Source organism: Dendrobates tinctorius, unplaced genomic scaffold (assembly GCF_039654945.1).
Source record: "Dendrobates tinctorius isolate UK_male_01 unplaced genomic scaffold, ASM3965494v1 ptg000149l, whole genome shotgun sequence".
NCBI lineage: Eukaryota > Metazoa > Chordata > Amphibia > Anura > Dendrobatidae > Dendrobates > Dendrobates tinctorius.
The window spans coordinates 413,297-435,529 of record NW_027361816.1 but is presented as its reverse complement, the minus strand read 5'-3'; the positions used below and the strand labels follow the sequence as shown (position 1 = coordinate 435,529).

At 48.8% G+C, this 22,233-nt stretch overlaps 1 protein-coding gene across 1 annotated transcript in view; it reads right to left on the bottom strand.

Annotated features, from left to right (window-relative positions):
- TAF5 (TATA-box binding protein associated factor 5) overlaps positions 1-16,495 on the bottom strand; it is a 38,197-nt gene extending 21,702 nt beyond the window's left edge. Inside the window, exons 1-4 of the mRNA XM_073546567.1 lie at positions 15,972-16,495; positions 9,664-9,904; positions 7,849-8,164; positions 1,878-2,041 (exon numbers count right to left, since the gene is read on the bottom strand). Of these exons, the coding sequence (XP_073402668.1) occupies positions 1,878-2,041; positions 7,849-8,164; positions 9,664-9,904; positions 15,972-16,419 (1,169 nt within the window). The 5' untranslated portion in view covers positions 16,420-16,495. The remainder of the gene's footprint in view (positions 1-1,877; positions 2,042-7,848; positions 8,165-9,663; positions 9,905-15,971) is intronic.
- Between the last annotated feature and the right edge of the window lie 5,738 nt (positions 16,496-22,233).

Below are 22,233 nucleotides of genomic sequence, written 5' to 3'. Positions count from 1 at the left end.
ATTGCTACCTCCAATAGGTGGCACTAGAGTTCTAGTCCTCTTCCTCTCTGAAGAGACAATTTGCATAATTAGCATATTTCCCAGAGGAGCATTGCGGCTTTAAGTCTCCTCACCTCGACATGCTTAGCATGTCATTCTCCGCAAGGAGAAATTATACTTCTTGGATATCGGTCAGACGCCTCTCACAGCCAAACCAGATCTCCCACACTGATGAGGGGCAGTACCCCGAAACACTGTCTGCAAATGGAGATTCTGGCTTGGCTTTTATCCTAAGTCATGTAACTAGGCTCGTTAAAGGGTCAACATTGACTTTTAGGATTGCTACCTCCAATAGGTGGCACTAGAGTTCTAGTCCTCTTCCTCTCTGAAGAGACAATTTGCATAATTAGCACTCTGATAATGTCACATTTCCTTTGAAAATCTCTGAAAGCAGATTCTCAGGGAGATCTGTATCCCAGTCCAAAAATGAATAGCTCATTTACATATTAAGAAAAATGTGGATTTCTCTGTATAATGACAACGGATCAGAGCTATCAAGGTATACAACTTTCTATGACCTACATGCCCATATAGACAGCTTAGGAGGGTTGATCCTACTGACAGATTTTCTTTAAATTTTACGTCATATGGGGCAAAAAGCTGTAGGTTATAGTGTTCGGAACAGATGCATGGATGCTACAGGACAACAGTAACTCAAAAGGGAAACACGGCACACTGTATGCTCAGGTCGAACGCTTCTACACGTGATAAGTCTTCATCCCCATCTTAATGGATCTGTGAAAAACATTAAACTTGGATCCTCGAACCTTAATGGCAGAGTTTGCAAAACAGATGAGCGCATGATACGATCCACGTGTCATGAATCAGTTTTAAAAACTAGTGTATGGCTCAATGAATCTATGGGTCAGTAATGTAAAAGCAAAGTATGCGACATCACAGGCTACATTTACCTGGTTTAGTCACAGCTCTTCTACACTAAAGACATTGACGTGATACCATATTTCAATATACAAACAATGGGGTCTGAGAGATCGGGCCCCTAGCAAGTGAACATCATTATCTCATGGAGATATATTAATAGTTACCCCTTATAATAATGTCAACATAACCAATGCCAACACAGTAATTTATATATTTAAAGTCAGCCTATAAAATTAAGTTCTAGGATGCAAAACAGCATTTTACAAGCTAGTAATCAACCATACATTTGTCCCCTGCATGGAAAACATAGTATATGCACCTGCTATTCAAATAAATTAACTATTTAACTTATGGATGAGTCCAGTCCATGTGGGAGCAAGCTTTTATAGTGAAAATTAAGCACTGCTGTGCACCAAGGCGGTTGATTACTATATTATTTGAACAGCTAAGCCAGCCCCCTTTTGTCATGGCCGATACATAAAAAAAAAATGAAAGGGGTTAGGTGGCATAGATACTGAAACTCCGTAAGCCAGCCCCTGTTTACAAAGCACTGCCATCCTACACCAAAGATTAGGGATGCCATGACCAAAGCAGATATCAGGAGATTGTCCCCTTTGGTAAATAAAATGTGAGTAAAATGTGTGAAAGTTTATATGTTATATAACTTAGTATATTACACATTTAAACTTTGCGCCTCAAACTTAATCCCTTTATATGTAGTTGTGATCGCTTAGATCCCAGGAGGCAGCATTTCTTGTGTTCAGGTTTGAGGACAATCTGTATGCTTATCCGCAATGAAAAGGCTTATAGAACGTCTTCTGGTACATAACATGCATAGGGGGTTGTGCTCACAAGATAACCTTCCTTTAGCAGGAATTGATGTTTTTAAAACCACTAAAAAAGAATAACCAGATTCTGAATTATTGTCAAATTGATAAATACCTAAACCCCCATACCTATTCTGCGGAGGAGCATGAGGGTCCTGCTTCTTACTTTTTGAACCAATACTATCCTTTTTTGGCTTCTTTTTCTTTGGCTTGCCTTCCTCATTTTCCCCTTCTTCATCTTCATCATCCAAGGGCACCTCAATCTCCGGCTCTTTTAGAAGACCATAAAACACCTATAAAAGGAATAAAAGTTAGTAAAGCTCCCTCGACCTAGGCTCTTCATCAGACAGTGCTAGAACACACCAGTGCTACAATAACAGGATTTTTGGGTTGCTTACCGTAAAATCTGTTTCTCAGAGCCTTCATTGGGGGACACAGAGACCATGGGTGTATGCTGCTGCCACTAGGAGGCTGACACTATGCACAAAAAAAGGTTAGCTCCTCCTCCGCAGTGTACACCCCACCGACCGGCAGGGAATTCCTCAGTTAGTGAGAAAGCAGTATGAGAAGTAACAGAATAGATTGAAAACAGAACAAACAACTCAACTGTAACCAAACCAACCAAAGTAAGAACAGGAGTTGTAGAACATGGGAGGGTGCTGTCCCCCCCCAATGAAGGCTCCGAGAAACAGATTTTACGGTAAGCAACCCAAAAATCCTGTTTTGTCGTTCGCCTTATTGGGGGGACACAGACCATGGGACGTCCCAAAGCAGTCCCTGGGGTGTGAAACAAACTTCCATCAGGCCAGTGGACTCACCACCGCTGCCTGCAGAATCCTTCTACCTAGGCTGGCCTCCGAAGCATAGGTGTGGACCCTGTAGAATTTCACAAACGTGTGAACCGAAGACCAGGTTGCAGCTTTGCAAAGCTGCAGCGCGGAGGCTCTGTGGCGTACTGCCCAGGAAGCACCCACTGCCCGGGTAGAGTGCGCTCTGATCCCCGGAGGGGCCACTCGATGCTTAAACCGATAGGCCTCCAAAATTGCCGATCTGATCCAGCGAGCAATAGTAGCTTTGGAAGCCGGGTGACCTTTCCGCGCCCCATCTGGAATGACGAAAAGAGAGTCTGTCTTTCGCAAGGAAGACGTCCTAGACAGATACTCTCATCGCCCTGACCAGATCCAGCTTGTTCAGGGACCGCTCCCGAGGGTGAGCTGGACTCGAACAGAAGGACGGCCCGCATCCAGCCCTGCCTGAAGAAACGCCAGAACGGAAGGGAGCGAAAAACCACATAGGCGCAATGTTATTGGCCTCACACCAAGCGAAATAGGCCTTCCAAGTACAATAGTAAATTTTGGAAGATGATGGCTTCCTGGCTCGGATCATGGTATGAATTACTCGACCGGAGACTCCCGCTAGTTTCAAAACCTCGGTCTCAACAGCCACGCCATTAAATTGAGCGGCCAAGAATTGGGGTGGCAAATCGGACCTTGAGACAGCAGATCTGCCCTGTCTGGAAGCTTCCAGGGGACGTCCGCGAGAAGGTTGACAATGTCTGCGAACCAAGACCTTCTGGGCCAATTCGGGGCGATGAGAATGACTGGAATTCCTTCTGCTTTGATCTTCAACAGCTTGGGAAGAAGAGGCAGGGGAGGAAACAGGTAGGGGAGCTCGAACTGACCAAGGAATGGCCAGAGCGTCAGCGCCCACTGCAAGAGGATCTCGAGCTCTGGATACAAACTGTGGGACCTTCCTGTTAAGGCGAGAAGCTAGCAGATCTACGTCCGGGGTTCCCCAACGACTGCAGAGCTGAAGAAAAACCTCCGGCTGTAGGGACCACTCTCCTGCCGCGAGACCCTCGCGGCTGAGAAAGTCGGCGGCCCAGTTGTCTACGCCGGGAATGTGTACCGCGGAGATTGTCGGTACCGAAATCTCTGCCCACTGAAGGATCTTGGACACTTCTGCCAGGGTTGAGACACTCCGTGTCCCTCCTTGGTGGTTGACATATGCCACCGCTGTGGCATTGTCTGTCTGAATCCGGACCGGCAGGCCCCTGAGGAGCCTTTCCCAGTGGACGAGAGCCAGATGGATCGCTCGTATCTCTAGGACGTTGATCGGCAGAGCAGATTCCTGAGTCGACCAACGACCCTGAACAGTGTGATGGCGGAACACTGCACCCCAGCCGAGGAGGCTGGCATCCGTTGTTACAATCTGCCAGTGAATGGGAAGAAAAGACCGACCCAAGTGGATAAGAGGTGACGTCAACCACCAGTTGAGTGACCGCTTGACCCGGCATGAAAGACGTACAGGGCAATCCAGGGACAGAGCCGACCTGTTCCACCTCGACAGAATGGCGTGCTGGAGAGGTCTGGCGTGAAATTGGGCAAAGGGAACTGCCTCTATCGCCGCCACCATCTTTCCCAGGACCCTCAGCTGTTTGGAGGGACGGAAATCGTGTGGTCTGCAGCGATCGTACATCCTGCTGCAGGGAAAGAATCTTCTCTCGTGGGAGAAAGACCCTTGACCGACGCATGTCGAACAGTAGGCCCAGAAACACAAGATGTTGAGAAGGAATCAGACAAGACTTTTTCCTGTTGACGATCCACCCGAAATTGGAAAGGGTGTCTAGGACGATCGTCAAACTTAGGCGGGCCTGTTGAAAAGAGGAAGCTTTGATCAGAATATAGTCGAGATACGGAAAAAGAACGAGACCTCTGATCCTCAACAAGGCCATCAGCGCAGCCATGATCTTCGTGAAGACTCTGGGAGCAGTGGCGAGACCGAAGAGGAGCGCGACGAACTGGTAATGTTCCTGGCGTATCGCAAAACGCAGGAACTTCTGATGCCCGGAGAATATGGGCACGTGTAGATAGGCATCTTGGATGTCTATTGAACACATGAATTCCTGCTCCTCCATGGAAGCGATTACCGAACGAACCGACTCCATCCGAAAGTGGCGAAGGCGTACTCTTGAGAAGCTTGAGATCCAAGATGGGTCGGACCGCCCCGCCTTTTTTCGGCACCACTAAAAGGTTTGAATAAAATCCTGTGAACCGCTCCAAGACGGGAACGGGCACAATCACCCCGGAACTGAGGAGAGAGGTGATGGCCGTAAAGAACCCCGGAATCAAGGCTGGATCCTTTGGAGGACGGGATTCGAAGAAACGATTCGGTGGAAGAGAAACGAACTCTATCTTGTATCCTGACGATACAACCTCCCTGACCCAAGCGTCCTCTACTGAGGCCAGCCAAACGTCCCTGAAGAAGAGAAGTCGACCTCCCAATCGGAAGGGACCCTCGGGAGTCCGACGATAGTCAGGCAGATGTAGACCGTCCAGACCTGGATCTGGATGGTCTGCCCTGGGAAGAGTGGGATCGCCAGGAAGGAGTGGGTCTGAAGGAAACTTTCTATCTTGGCGCGCCTGCGGTTTTTGTTGGATGGGTTCTCCGCCGTATTGAAACGGCGGAAAGCCCAAAAGGGTCGAAACTGACACCTTAGTGGAGGTCTGCGAGGCTTAGACTGAGGGAGAAGGGAACTCGTGCCTCCGGTGGCGTCCTTAATAATCTGGTCCAATTGGGATCCAAAGAGGCGTACTCCCTGAAAAGGCAGATTAGTAAGACTTCTTAGAAGACAAGTCCGCCTGCCAGGCCTTGAGCAAAATTGTAAGTCGGATTGCCACAACGTTGCTTGCCGCCTGAACCACGCAGGATGCGGCATCCAAAGAAGCAGAAAGCAGATAATCCCCTGCATGGGAAATCTGATTGGCGAGATCAGCCAATCGCTCTGGTTGTGCTTTATCTAGGATTCCCTTACGAAGATCCTCTGCCCAAGTAGCTATGGCTTTTGCTGCCCAAGATGAAGCAAAGCTTGGACATACCGCCGCTGAAGCCGCTTCGAAGGCGGACTTAGCTAGGGATTCTATAATCCTATCATTAGAATCCTTTAGTCGCCACGCCTGAAAGCGGGAGAACCGTGTTATTAGAAAGTCTGGACACGGGCGGGTCCACCGAGGGGGAAGCAGCCCAGTTGTCCGTGAGCTCTTTAGCAAACGGGTACAGTACGCCGAGACGCTTTCCTCTTTGAAAGCGTCTGGTCGGATCTTCTCTTTCCCTGGTAAAAATCTTTCCAAACTCGGAATGGAAAGGAAATACCCTGGAGGGTGTTTCCTCCCGTCTGAACGAAACCTCCTGATCTGAGGATTTCGCAGGGGGGGTCAGCAATTTCGAAGGTCTGGTGAATCACTGCAATGAGGTTCTGCACCGTAACCTTCATGTTCGCATCCTGGTCCGAATCCAGCTCTAAAATCCCCTCAGAAGACCTGTCCGAGAACACTTCACCTGACTCGGGAGAGGAGGCCCGGGAAGGAGGCTGCTGAGACGGACTATGCGGTGAGATGGGACGAGGGGAGGATTCCGGCTGGAGATCCTGCCTGGGTCTTTTGCGACTAACGCTGGCTGACTCAGACGGAATCTCTTGAGACCTGCTGGACCCTGCAGAAGTGTCCAGGGGCAACTTATCCAGAGCGGCTACCAGGAACTGAGACACCCTGGTGAGGTCTGCCACTGATTAAGAAAGATGAAGCCCAGCCAGGCATTGGGGGGGGTTCACTCTCACATGGGGCCATAGATGGCTCCTGCGCGGCGTCAGGCTGAATTGGATTGCTACAGACCAGGCAGAGGGGAGTGGACTGACCTGAGGGAAGTTTGCGATTGCAAGAAGAGCACGCAAAGTACTTGACTTGAGTTCAGGGGGGAGCCGTAGAGCGGGCACGATCAGATTTAGAGTTAGACATAGTGATAACTGAGGTAGTGCCGGAAGGTTGGGGGGACAGAAGGCAGAGGAGGGTGTCAGTCTGCAGATGCAGCGCTACTCACAGTCCGGTGTCCCCAGAGACAATGCTATCCGGCTTGTCTGCAGCTGCAGGTCAGAGCGAAATCCGGCTGACAGAACGGCGTCCGGCTGACAGGCTGGGAAGATGGCGACCGCCTGAGAGAATGGGAAAACGCGCGCTTCCAGGGGAAGAAGAAGGGCGGCGCTAACTGCCAGGCTGAAGGAGGCACCGCCCGCTGGCCAAGAATAGGCTGGGGTGCAAGAAGGAGTCGGTGGGAGGGCCTGGAACGGGCGGGAGAGAAGCCCGCTTAGAAGAAAGGGGCGGGGGGCGTGGCCGCGACGCAGAAGAAGGCCCGAAATGAAGCCGGGGCCTAAATTAATAGCGGCGGCCGCCTGTCAGCGCGGGCGGCGCGGAGGTCCCGCAGCGCTGCCGCGGCAACCGCTCTACAGAGCGCCGCTGCCATCCGCTGGGCCCAGGACTAAAGGTGGGGGGGAAAACGCCAGACAAGGCCCCTTCTGACGCCAGGGCCAGGAGTAATTGCGGCGGCCGCAGTGGCCGCTTTGAATAAGATTGGAGCCACCGAGATGCCCATCTAGGGATGAGGAGGACGTGACTCTCTGGCATTCAATAAAGGTACCTCAAATATCCCACGCTGTCTGTCTTCTGTAGTGTCCGCGTCTCATCCGGACCGACAGGCGAGTGGGTGGGAGACGGGGAGCGAGGACCATCTGTATCGCTGGCACGCATCCGTGCTGAGCTCTTGGTCCTGCTGTAGAGACCTATGAGGATACGGGGTGGCAGTACACGCCATACTCATAGTCTCTTTGTGGGAGTACAGCTGTGACTCTTCACACTGTATCCCTCTGGAACCTGAAAAGGAACGACGCACATCGAGGTAGATATGGGTCTAATGAAAGACCCGTGTCCACCTCCTACTGACACTAAGCTAAACTGAGGAATTCCCTGCCGGTCGGTGGGGTGTACACTGCGGAGGAGGAGCTAACCTTTTTTTGTGCATAGTGTCAGCCTCCTAGTGGCAGCAGCATACACCCATGGTCTCTGTGTCCCCAATAAGGCGAACGAGAAATAGGTAGTATCAAAGAAATTTTAACACTTCGCCAGGATCTTTTTCAGCAGTGGCGAACAGAGGAAAGACTTCTAGATTGGCAGGGGCCAAGGAAAATACCTTCTGTCTAGGAACAGGATGATTATTAGCTTCTGCACAAGGGGGTCACTTTATACAACAGTTTCCTTTTAATAGCACAAACCTTGACTTTGTTTGCTTCCCTTCTTGCTTCTCCGGAGAGGCTGCCCACCATTGCATCAATCTGTTGCTTACTACGTGGCATGCCATCAAAGATATCAATATACAGATGTTCCTGGACTATGCTCCAGATCTGATTGTTCTGCCTTTCCTGTAGATGACGCTTCAGCAGTTGATAAGAGTCCCGAGATATTCGCAAAACAAATTTGCTTGTCCTAAAGTCAAGCATGGTCTCGTTTCCCTTCATGTGCTCTTTTTTAGTGAGGCTGACCAAAATCCGCAGATCATCTTCATAGTAACATTCCTGGTCTCCGTGAAATCTATGGGAAAGCAAAGGAAACGAGATCTATAATAAATGAGCAATATGTTCTTTATACTTGTCAATAGGACATAAGATGCATGTGAGGAGCTAGAACAAAGTGGACACAGCCAAGATGGTAGAGATTGGAAGAAAACCACAAGAAGTGGAAAAACTCCAATAAAATCACATAAGAGAACCATAGTTTTATGCTATTTGGAGGACTGCAGCTTTGCTTTGGATTAACGGTAGATAAGTTTTTCAATAGCATTATAAAAAGTTACAATGTGGGCCAGGCCTTATCCTTAAGGGATGCTCTTATGAAGACATCTCCTAGCCATATCCCCTATTCTACCATACAGAGAACAGAGGGATATCTCGCCACACATGCATGCGCCCCTAGACGCTTCAGTCAATGTTTAAGGTGACAACAGGGACCAATAATAATAATATAATAAATTTTATTTCTATAGCGCCGACATATTCCGCAGCACTTTACATTTCGGAGGGGATTTGTACAGACAATAGACATTACAGCATAACAATAATCACATAGATTATAATACCAAGAGGAATGAGGGCCAATAGTTTCAGGGTTGCGTCCATCAGCCCCATAGACCTTGAACTGAGCAATAATGCACATGTTCCATTCAAAGGTACAACCAGAGTAAGAAGTAGAGGTGGCAGAAGTCTCAGGAATCCCTTTCCACTGATTGTCTAATTGCTGGAATCCCTATCATTCACCGCTATCATGTGTATAGGTGATGAGAGTATCGTGAGAAAACGCTTTTAATTACACAATTACACAAATACATAACTGCAGACAACGAACCCGGACTTTCCCCTTATATGAGGAACCCTTGAAGAAATGAAGAATTACCACTCCTCTGTCTTTTTGGTGCAGTTTGAGGGCAGGCAGGCACCATACAGAGCTATATACTCTATACTCGTGCAGTATTAGACGGTCCCATCATCTGCAATGGTTGAAACCAAGAATGGGCATGTATATGTTTAACATGCCCAATCCTCTACTTTGCCATAGGCTAATCCAGCAGAGTGTTAAGGGCATGTCACACTAAGAGATATCGCTTGCAATATCGCTATAACTAGTGACGTTATAGCGATATCTGTGTCTGATACTTACCTACGACCCGCTCCCCCGCTAATTATCACTGATCGCGCGAGAACGTTCAGGACTGTTTCTCGTCGTCAGCTTCCTGTGGCGCTTCCTGCTGTGAGGACGAGCGACGCGTGGAGCCGGGCGGGAGGACGCAGGATCGCCTGGTGTGACAGGTAAGTAGCGACCCCCTTCCCCAGCGATGTCGCTAGTGAGATCTGCCTGTGTGGCAGCTCACTAGCGACCACTTAGCGATGTACCAGCGATCCTGACCGTGTCATATCGCTGGTCGGGATCGCTGGTACATCGCTAAGTGTGACAGTACCTTTAGTATCGCATTCCCTCCCCCATTTCCTAACAAAATTAAGCTTATTAGTAGCCAAGTTGAGTGTCATTGTACTCACTTATCAAAGAAAGATTTGGCTTTATTTTCATGCTGGTTGTATACAAGCTCCAGATACATGTGTACAAACAATGGGTAGAATAACTGAGACAGCTCCGCACGATGACAGTCCAGGACAGACTCTATGAATCTCTTCAGACTACTATAATAATCCTCGTACAGGGTTGGATCCCCTTGCTGGGTGTAGGCAGACAGAACCGCGCTGACGTCAGGCTGATCTTGGGGGCCGCTATTCAATGGAGCTGAAGAGAAAAAAAAAAAATCTAGATTGTTGGAATGAAATGAATACTATATGTAGATGTACACATGACAAATGGGTATATAAAAAAAAAAAAAAAAAACCTCACTTAATACCAGCTATCCATCAAGGAAACAGACCTTTAAAGGGAACCCATCACTCCCATGCGTGCGGCATAAATCAGAGCCTGGTCGCTTGATCGCAGCCAGGTATACAATTCCGGAAACACACTGGCATTTCAGGGAAATCATAGTTTGAAGATCTCACCGGGAAAGACTAGATGACTGCTTTGTTTTCTCCCCGCCCGAGTCGAGGTGGTTGACAGGTCGCTCCCATTGTACACACACAGGAGAGACTTGTCAGTCACATGGAGCGGTGAGAAATTGCAGCAGACTTCTCGTCTCTCCCAGCAAGAACTTCAAACTGACTTCACCAAAATGCTGCAGTGTTTCGGAGAAATACAATCCTGGCTGAAATCACATAGTCAGGCTCTGATTCATGCTGCCCGTGGCTTGGGCAGCATGAATCAGATGACCGATTCCCCTTTAGTCAACACATACCAAAACTGGCAGTATAGCATTTAGTGCTCCAGCATACTATGAAATTATGCCAGTGGGTCTACTATAGCACTCAATGACCAAGTCTGGTTTCCATTATATCTTTACCCTATTGAGGCACCAGGAAAAGTGGAAGTCACTGCAGTACTTTACTCTGCCCTAGTCAGTGTCGGGGAGTCTGTGTGGATGACGTAGGATGCATTATCAACGCAAAGCAAGAAGGAGGCCTGCGCTGGACCAAGCCCAGCAACACCCCTCAGATCGGACCGACTCACAGGCGAGTATAATAAAAGCTCTTCTCTTTCAGGGCAGATATACAACATCACAGAATGCTGCGTATAAGGCCTGAAAGGTGGTGGCCGTATCCCATATCAGCCAAACCTGGGGACAGGTCGGAGAATAGCACTCTCCGACAGGTGACAGTCCTGCACCTGTCGGCTGTACACTATAGCTGACAACTTGCTGCATTAGCCACGATCAGTGTTTGCACCGTCCATATCTGTTTAACCCCTTAGATGCTGCTGTCAATAGTGACTACATCAAATGGTTAACAGAGTGTGGCTTCTCCCTCTTTATCCCCATCGGCACTCTCAGATCATGATTGTGTGGTCCTGATGTTTGCCATGGCAATTCACAGCAGAACAACCTTACAGCCTGCCGGCTACAGTGGTCTATTCAGAAGTCAGCGACATTTAGGTGGTAAACACACACTTTCATTCCTGTTATGCCACTTTGCATTAATTCCTGAAAATCACCTGAAGGGTAAATAAGCTACATGACAGCAGTTCTCAAAATGTCAGGGGGTGCGCCTTTTAATTAATTTGGGGGGTTTCCAATATATAGGATCCCCAAAGTCACTTCTAACCTGGATAGGATCCTTTAAAAATAAATTTTGTTAAAATAATTAAAAAAATGAAAAATTGCTGCTACATTTTTAAACCTCCTGAAATAACAAAATAAAACACATCTTACAAATGGTGCTGATGTAAAGCAGACATTAGGAAAATTTATTAAGATTTTTCTGTGGTATGCCTATCTGGATTAACCCCTTAGCCCATGGAGCATTTTTCAGTTTTGCGTTTTTTCAATCAATATGGCCATGTGAGGGCTTGTTTTTTGCAGAATGAGTTGTACTTTTGAAGAACATCATTGGTTTTACCATGTCGTGTACTAGAGAAAAGGAAAAAAAATTCCAAGTGTGGTGAAATTGCAAAAAAGTGCAATCCAACACTTTGTTTGGCTTTTTTGTTAGGTTCACTAAATGCTAAAACTGACCTGCCATTATCAGTCTGACCGATGAAGGCCATGTAGGCCGAAACGTTTACAGACTGCATTAAATACAAAAATTCTTTCCATTCATGGACATCATAAGTTGAGTGCCAACTTATTTTCACTGTTGTGCTTTGGTTTGGGTAACCTACTTGTGCACGCTACAGTAGTGCCATGCTATATTTCACACGATTACGAGTTCATAGACACCAAACATGTCTCGGTTCTTTTATCCAAGTAGTGAAAAAAAAATTCCAAACTTAAAAAAAAAAAAAAAAAAATTGCACCATTTTCCGATACCTGTAGCGTCTCCGTTTATCGTGATCTTGGGTCGGGTGAGGGCTTATTTTTTGCCTGCCGAGCTGATGTTTTTAATGATACCATTTTGGTGCAGATACGATCTTTTGATCGCCCATTATTGCATTTTAACGCAATGTTGCAGCAACCAAAAAAAATTCTGGGGTTTTGATTTTTTTCTCGCTAAGCCGTTTGGCGATCAGGTTAATCTTTTTATTGATAGGTCGGGCAATTCTGAACGCAGCAATACCAAATGTGTGTTATGTTTGATTTTAGTTTTATTTTGAATGGGGCGAAAGGGGGGGGGGGGGGGGGATGATTTGAACTTTTATATTTTTAAAAACATTTTCTTTGTACTTTTGGCATGCTTCAACAGTCTCCATGGGAGACTAGAAGCCGCCACAACCCGATCAGCTCTGCTACATAGAGACGATTGTCAGATCGCCTCTATGTAAGGCTATTTTCACACTTACCGCTGTTTTTGCGGTCCGTTATTGAGGTCCGTTTTTGCGGGATTGTATCGCCACAATTTTTACGGTCCGCCGCAATAACAGGCTGTAAAAAAGCTTGCGGATCGCCTTTATTTTCCAATTCTATTTTAACAGTTTTGGGAAAAAAAAAAACTGCGTTCCACAAAACCGGAGGTCACGGTGCGCCGCAAAAGCAAACTTCCGTTAATTTGTGGCCCCATTGATTTACAATGGGGGACGCGTCTGTACGCCGTATAAAAGATCGAGCAAGCTCAATCTCTTATCACAGCCGCAAAAACTGCCCCCACAGCCGTACAGCCTACCGTGCAATTTTTGCAGGCCGATTTTACGGCCACATAGAAATCTATTGGGGACGCAAAATTGTCCCACAAAAACACGGTAAGTGTAAAAGCAGCCTAATAGACCGGTGACCCGCTTTCACACGACGCGGATCACCGGTATGCGCATTTCCAGCGTAAATGCTAGAAGCGCCTGTTAAATGCCGCTGTCAGCGTTTGACAGCGGCATTTAACTGGTTAATAGCCGTGGGTGGATCGCAATTCCATCCGCGGCTATTGCGGGCACCTGTCAGCTGTTCAAAACTCTTGACATGTCCCGGAAAAGATGTGGGCTCACCGCCGGAGCCCACATCAAAGGGAGGGAGTCTGACATCGGAGTACTATTACACTCGACGTTGGAAAGGGGCTAAAGGGATAATCAAACTTTGAAAATTGCTAAGTTTAACATTTTTCGCAAATTTCCGATATTTTTTTTAAATTAACAAAACATTGACCTAAATTTACCATTAACATGAAGTACAATGTTATGAAAAAAAAAAAAAAAATCTAAAAATCACGGGGATAAGTTGAAGCGTTCCAGAGTTATTACCACATAGTGACACTGGTGAGATTTAAAAAAAAGTGGCACTGTCACTAAAGGGTTAATGAAAGAAACCGAAAAAGTAAGTAATCTAAAAATGCTTGTTATGGGCAAATTAAGTGAATAGAAATCCCACGCCCACTGTGCTTCAGTTTACTGCTGCGTACACTCATCCGCGGTGTGGGTTTCTGAGCCACGGCGCGTCAATTTCTGTAGCGGAGATGCTAGTCTCCTCTGCGTATTTTCCCCATTAGACATTCATTAGATGCCGTAAACTTCCAAAAGTGCATGTGTTCATGTAAGACATTGTGAAAAATACGCTGCGTCCAAAACGCTACTATTCCGGATAGTCGGCACGCAGCCCTATGGAATAACCAGGATTGTGCGACAATTCCTAGAGCAGAGAATAAATCACAGCAGACCGGACTCTAGAGGGCATGTAACCTGTGCATCATCTGTGCGGTACAGTCCCCACATACACTGTATACACTGCAGACTGGACTCTAGTGGGCATGTAACCTGTGCATCATCAGTGCGGTACAGTCCCCACATACATTGTATACACAACTCTAGTGGGCATGTAACCTGTGCATCATCAGTGCGGTACAGTCCCCACATACATTGTATACACAACTCTAGTGGGCATGTAACCTGTGCGTCATCGGTGCGGTACAGTCCCCACATACACTGTATACACTGCAGACCGGACTCTAGAGGGCATGTAACCTGTGCGGTACAGTCCCCACATACAGTGTATACACTGCAGACCGGACTCTACAGGGCATGTAACCTGTGCATCATCTGTGCGGTACAGTCCCCACATACACTGTATACACTGCAGACCGGACTCTAGTGGGCATGTAACCTGTGCATCATCGGTGCGGTACAGTCCCCACATACACTGTATACACTGTAGACCGGACTCTAGTGGGCATGTAACCTGTGCATCATCTGTGCGGTACAGTCCCCACATACACTGTATACACTGCAGACCGGACTCTAGTGGGCATGTAACCTGTGCATCATCTGTGCGGTACAGTCCCCACATACACTGTATACACTGCAGACCGGACTCTAGTGGGCATGTAACCTGTGCATCATCGGTGCGGTACAGTCCCCACATCTGCAGTGTATACACTGCAGACTGGACTCTAGTGGGCATGTAACCTGTGCATCATCAGTGCGGTACAGTCCCCACATACATTGTATACACAACTCTAGTGGGCATGTAACCTGTGCATCATCGGTGCGGTACAGTCCCCACATACACTGTATACACTGCAGACCGGACTCTAGAGGGCATGTAACCTGTGCATCATCGGTGCGGTACAGTCCCCACATACACTGTATACACTGCAGACCGGACTCTAGAGGGCATGTAACCTGTGCATCATCGGTGCGGTACAGTCCCCACATACACTGTATACACTGCAGACCGGACTCTAGAGGGCATGTAACCTGTGCATCATCGGTGCGGTACAGTCCCCACATACACTGTATACACTGCAGACCGGACTCTAGTGGGCATGTAACCTGTGCATCATCGGTGCGGTACAGTCCCCACATACACTGTATACACTGCAGACCGGACTCTAGTGGGCATGTAACCTGTGCATCATCGGTGCGGTACAGTCCCCACATACACTGTATACACTGCAGACCGGACTCTAGTGGGCATGTAACCTGTGCATCATCTGTGCGGTACAGTCCCCACATACACTGTATACACTGCAGACCGGACTCTAGTGGGCATGTAACCTGTGCATCATCGGTGCGGTACAGTCCCCACATACACTGTATACACTGCAGACCGGACTCTAGTGGGCATGTAACCTGTGCATCATCTGTGCGGTACAGTCCCCACATACACTGTATACACAACTCTAGTGGGCATGTAACCTGTGCATCATCGGTGCGGTACAGTCCCCACATACACTGTATACACTGCAGACCGGACTCTAGTGGGCATGTAACCTGTGCATCATCGGTGCGGTACAGTCCCCACATACACTGTATACACTGCAGAGCGTCTGTAGCTACAGTGTATGCGATATCAGAACGATACAGGGGAATGGGCGCTGGGTCTGGGGCTGTCAGTGATCAGGAGAGGGGTGAGAAAAGCTCTCCACATTGATCCGATCTCTTCCTCCAGTGCAGACTAGAGAGGAGCGAGCCAAGGGGATGACAATCATCGGGGCAGAAGATAGCGACAACTTCATTTGGGCCAATAAAGCCGAAAAGGAATTCTGAGATCGGCCTCTTCATGGACCGGTCAATAAAGGGTTCATACCCCGGCTCCGGAGGCTCGCGCCCACACAGCGGAGCACATACACTGTATAACAGGTTACATTCCAGTCACAGCATCGCTTGTATAATACCAGCCGCAGACTAGCTCCATCAGTACAAGTGCGGGTAACGCACATGACTGCAGCCCTCTATACACACACACGCGTCTTCTGCCCGCGTTATTACTAGACACCTCACCTCCGTGGACTGTGCGGCCATACAGGGTCCCGCCATCAGCGCACAGCTGACACGTTCCTGTCACTCTGCACACGCGGGGCCACTAGTTCTACCTAGACCCCGGGCACACACTCACCCTTCCCCGGCAGGACCCCCGCGCCGGCCCCGCTGTTGGCGGCCGCTCCTCCGCTCCCCGCGGTCACCCGGCTCAGCAGCGTCTGCTCCCCGCCGCCGCCGTCCTGCTCGCTGGGCTGCTCGGGGCTGAGGCTCGGGGCGTCCTCCCCGTCCAGGATGCCGGTCTCCCGGAGCAGGATGTCCGCGGACTCCTTCAGGTTACTTTTCTTGAGGAACTGCAGCACAGCCAGCAGCGTCTGCCGGTCCGGAGCGTCCGTGCTCCCCGCCAGGGGGGTGACCGCTGCCGGGGCTGCAGCCTGGGGACTCGGAGGCTTTGGTGAGGCTCCATTCCCGTTCCCGAGCGCCGGCTCCTCCTTGTCGGTACAAGCCGGGGTCTCCTGCTTCACGTCCTCCGGGAGCTCGGGCTCTGTCTTCACCGACACACTCGCCTCATCTGGCGCCGCCGCCATCTTGGAGCGGGAGTTTATTCTATACGACGTCGCGTTTTACGTTACCATGGGCGTGGTCAAGGTCACTTCCGGGCTCCTGGTGGCTGCTGACAGGAGGAGAGGGATGGAGGGAGGAGTCGGGAGGACGGCGGCTGTGGTCTCTGGAGCCTGCGGTCTCTGGAGTAGTGATGGGAAGTTCGGCTCTTTTTGGCGATTCGGCTCCGCTCACCATAAAGAGCCGGCTCTTTTGGCTCTTTTAACGGCTCTTTTTTTAATATTAATCCGTTTTCCACAGTCATCGTTCCAGGTCTTTGCCTGTAAAGTGAGGGCCTCATTCTCCACATATATAAGGATCTAGTGACGCAGTGTAGACTGTTATTCAGCATTGCTGTCTCCTCAGATTGTCAGCTCTTGTGATCAGGCATTGGCTCCTTGGTTGCAGACAGTCTTACCATGTATTCCTTTCTAATCTGTGGCGTTTTTTGTACATGTCCTGTCTGGATTAGTAAGTGCTGCAATCTGTGTTGGCACTGTATAAGAGTATAATCCGTGAAAGGTATGTTAGAAGCACGGTGCCAACACACACTGCAAAATATGTAAGCAAAGCATACTGAATAGTAAAATCAGACACTAAAGGTACTGTCACACTTAGCGATGCACCAGCGATCCCGACCAGCGATATGACGCGGTCAGGATCGCTGGTACATCGCTAAGTGGTCGCTAGTGAGCTGCCACACAGGCAGATCTCACCAGCGACATCGCTGGGGTCGCTACTTACCCGTCACACTAGGCGATCCTGCGTCCTCCCGCCCGGCTCCACGTGTCGCTCGTCTCTCCACAGGAAGCGCCGCAGGAAGCTGACGACGAGAAACGGTCCTGAACGTTCTCGCGCAATCAGCGATAACCAGCGGGGGAGCGGTCAGAGGTAAGTATCACACACAGCGATATCGCTAGCAATATCGCTATAACGTCACAAAATCAGTGACGTTATAGCGATATTGCTAGCGATATCGCTTAGTGTGATAGGCCCTTAAGAGCAGCTGCCTGGCAGGGGTGCTCGGTGTCGCACCCTCACTGATCAGGCATTGCTGACCTATTCTAAAGGGGGTTTTACACATAGCAATATATCTAAAACGTCACTGATTTTGTGACGTTATAGCGATATTGCTAGCGATATCGCTATGTGTGATACTTACCTCCGACCCCCCCCCCTCGCTGTTTGTCGCTCATCGCGTGAGATCGGCCGGCTCCATTTCTTGTCGGGCGCTTCCTGCTGGGCTTCCTGCTGTGTGAGACGAGCGACGCTGGACACGGGTGGGAGGACGTCAGGATCACTGTGTGTGAAAGGTGAGTATCGTGCGCTGCGTCGCTGCTGCATCGCTGTGAGATCTTCCTGTGTGGCAGCTCACTAGCGATCATTTAGCGATGCACCAGCGATCCTGACCGGGTCGTATCGCTGGTCAGATCGCTGGTGCATCGCTAAATGTAAAAGGGCCTTAAGGTTAGCCAGCATTAAAGTCACGGACAACCTCGCAGGTGTACTTATTTGAAGCCTGCACAATGATTTGGACCAGGGCCAGTTTTGTTTCCATATTACACTGAAAAGATCCTTTCTGTTCCCCCACTGGCCCCTTCCTCCTGACTCCCCTATTACTGCAGTGTAATAAAGTCATGTGCAGTAAGAATAGTTTCATATCTGGTGATCTGATAATGAACCAGCAGTAGCCCAGCGGGACGTCTATTCCCCCAGACTAGTAGTCCGCACCTTCATTGCTGCAGTCATTCCCTCTTGGACGCGATTTATTCGCATCCGTGTTTTTTCTGCAAATGGATGCAAACGCATGGAACTGCACCCTGATGAGGATCTGGTTGGAAATGTGAAATTCTGACTTCTGGGGCAGAGGATAGAGGGAGAGAGGAGAGGAGAGGGGAGGGGAGGGAAGGGAGACTGGTGAAAGAAAAAAAGAAAATGGGGCTCGGAGCCTGCGCAGTATGAAATCCACATGCAGACTGGACGCAGGCATCCTGATTCAGGTGCATCTACATTGACAATCATATGTTTTTGCTGACACATATCAGGATGTCTGCAGATTTTTTTTAACACCCAAAATTCGCAACAAGCTGTATTTTGGGAGAACATGGAAAATCCTGATGCAAACTCAGGTCCGTGCCTCCCTATGTTAAGTATAGAGATCTAATCTGGATCAGGATGCATCAGGATTGCTACACATCACAACGCACCGTACCACAATGCTAGTGTGAACGCAGCCCCACTCGTGCAGCCCCTAACCAGGAGCCCCCATACATGCTCCCAATACATTTTATTATCATTACCACACTGTAACACAGGGCACAAGCCCTTCTAGTGAGGCAGGAAAGATCATTGTATGACAGAGCAGCATGCGGACATAGTCTATATTATGTCTGCAGTCTGGTCCCATACAGCACATCCCTCACTTCCGAGCATCAGTGCAACAACACGGATCCCTGCACACGGACCCGTGTTGTCCTGGATCCGTGCTCCATGTTAATTCCAGACGTGTAGCCGCGGATCCGAACGTCTCCCTGCGCCTCGTGTTTTTCAGATGACACAAAACTGCAATAAGTTGCGTTTTTGTGCATCTGACAAAATATGCAGACACAGCGATCCATGGGAAAACGGTGACAACTGGATGCACACGCAAGTCCCATCCGTCACCACTGAAAGTCAATGGAGACGAAAAGGGATCCGTGTGCATCCAAAATATGCAAGTGTGAAACCAGCGTCACCCCATAAGGCCATGTGCACACGGTGCGGATTCTGCTGTGGATCCGCAGCGTTTCAGGCTCTGCAGCAGCTTTAGGTGCATTGTACAGTACCATTGTTTTCAATGGTAAACTAAAAAACACAGTGCACATGCTGCGGATTTTTCCGCGCGGATTTGCTGCAGGTTCAAATCCACAGCATGTCAATTCTTTGTGCGGAATCCGCTGCGGTTTCAAACCTCCATTGTAGAGATGTGAAACCGCAGGGCTAATCCGCAGGTCTTTTTTACCTACGGATTTTTCCAAATCCGCAGCACCAAAAATTATGTGCACATGGCCTAATGATTGGGGCTGGACCTAGATCTCTGCACAGTCTTGCCTGAAATCACTTTATTATATTGCTTACCCTTAAGCAGGAGTCACACATAGCAATCTCGCTAGCGATATCGCTGCTGAGTCACAACTTTTGTGATGTAACAGCGATCTCACCAGCGAGATCGCTGTGTGTGACAGCGATCAGCCAGCGGCCCCCCTGCCGGTATCGCTGATCGCTGCAAGAAACCTCTGGGCATTTTTTGGTCGCTGGTCTCCCGCTGGCCAGCACGCATCGCTGTGTGTGACAGGCGGGAGACCAGCGATCAGGTGTAAAAAATAGAATTTAAATAAGAAATATTGTTATTCTCACCTTCCGACGTCCCGTTCAGCCATCCTGCCTCTCTCCATGCTCCGGTCCCAGTGATCCTTTGCACGAATGACCACGAGACTTCGCGCTCCCGTGACGTCTCGTGGTCATTCTCGCAAAGGATTACTGGGACCGGAGCGTGGAGAGTGGCGGGAATGCTGAACGGGACGTCGGAAGGTGAGAATAACAATATTTCTTATTTAAATTCTATTTTTTACAGGATGGCCAGCGATGCCGGGCGCTCGGCATCGCTGTGCTGATCGCTGGTGAAGCTGTCTGTTTGACAGCTCACCAGCGATCCTGACACCTTCATATCGGTGTCGGTATCGCTGGTAAGTCGCTATGTGTGACTCCAGCTTTACCCTACCCTCAGCAACAACTGCAGCTTCTCCCTGTAGGGTTCCTGTCCTGTGTGACTGTCCTGTTTCCTCTTCACTCACTCAGTGCTGTTGATGCTGAGGCTGAGCTGAGGCGGCTGACTTTAACTAATAGTATGCTATACTACAGTCTATCTGAGAGTCTACATGAGACCAATTTGCTGTCACTTGAGTTTAACCCCTCTACAGTCACATGCCATATACAGTATGCCATGCATGCATGTCTGAAGCTAGGAGGAGTATATCACTTTAAATATTTCCACTCACTCCAGCACAGACAGCACACATTTATCTCTGTCTCCTGACAGCTCCGCCTCCTCCCAGATAAATCTCTGCCACTGCCTGGCGCCAGAAAAAGGAAAAAAAAAAAAAAAAAGAGCCGGCTCGTTCACAGTGCAGAGCCGGCTCATTTCGTTCCCAGCGGGGAGCCGGCTCTTTGAATCTGATCGTTCATGAACGACACATCACTACTCTGGAGCCTGCGGTCTGACTGTACAGCTGTGTGCACACGCTGCGGATTTTGCTGCGGTTCCGCAACGGTTTTGGCCGCTGCGGACCCGCAGTAGTTTTTGCTGCGGTGTACAGTACCATGATTCCCTATGGGAATCAAAAACCGCAATGCAGGCGGTGCGGAATTTTCCGCACGGATTATCTGCGGTTTTCAATCCGCAGAAAGAATTGACATGTCAATTCTTTCTGCGGAGTCTCCTGCGGTTTACCATCTCCATTGAGAAGATGATAAACCGCAGGGCAAAACCGCAGAGCAATCCGCAGGTAAAACCGCAGGTCTTTTGACCTGCGGATTTTACAGAATCCGCACCTAATCCGCAGCGTGTGCACACAGCCTTAGGGTATGTGCACACGCTGCGGTTTTGCTGCGGTTTTGGCCCGGCAGAACTGCAGCAGTTCCGCAGACATGGTACAGTACCATGTAACCCTATGGGTTTTCAAAACCGCAGTGCTCACGCTGCGGTTTTTTACCTGCGGAAAAGCTGCAGGTTTTTTTCCGCAGCATGTCAATTGTTTCTGCGGATTCCGCTGCGGTTTCACACCTTTAACATAGTAGAGGAGTGAAACCACAGGGCAAAACCGCAGGAAAACCTCAGGTCACTTTACCTGCGGTTTTACCTGCGTTTCCGCAGGAAAAAACCCGCAGCAGAATCCGCAGCGTGTACTGTGCACTCACCCTTACTTGTCATTGCCGTGCGGCTTCTCTGCGGTTTTTACATGTATACAAATGATTGCCCCGTTGAACACCTGGGCATGTTACATCCTACTGCTCCTTCTTTCAGGAGCCGTAACTGCGCCATTGACATTACTGTGTAATGTACTGAAAAAATCCCAAGGCCAGGGAAATGCTGAAAAGAAAGATACATTTCGGTTGTTTTATGATTTTATTTTTTACTTCATTATTATTAACTAGTAAATATTACCGCGTCACGTGATGCTCCAGGACGCAGCAATTGCTCAGACGCCAAACGGGGCGGTTTTTATTATTATTTTAGTGGCTTAACCCCTTAACGACTGAGAACTAAAGGTATAGAGCCTCCCAGCGTCTGAAAATGTCTGGGGTCTCGGCTACTGGGGGTAGCGGAGACCCCGGAGAACATGATTCGGGTCAGTTTTTATGATCACTTGTCTCGTGATCACTTTTATGCACCAAATAATGTCAATCACAGAAAAAAAAAGTCCATTCATTTCCCTCTTTGATATGATCTAGCATATCAGAGGAGAGAAATATGGGGTCAACAATGGGACATTTTTCTTATTGGTTCATTTGTATCTCTGTGATAGCCCCCTATCACACTATATTGTGCAACTGTATGTTTTATACTATGTACAGATGTCCTATGTATAATGTCACTGATGATCCCTATATTACCTGCACACTATGTACAGAGCTACCTGTACACTGACACTATATACTGAGCTCCTGTGTAGGTGATCACTGTGTTACCTGTACACTGACACTATATACAGAGCTCCTGTGTATAATGTCACTAGTGATCACTGTATTATCTGTACACTATA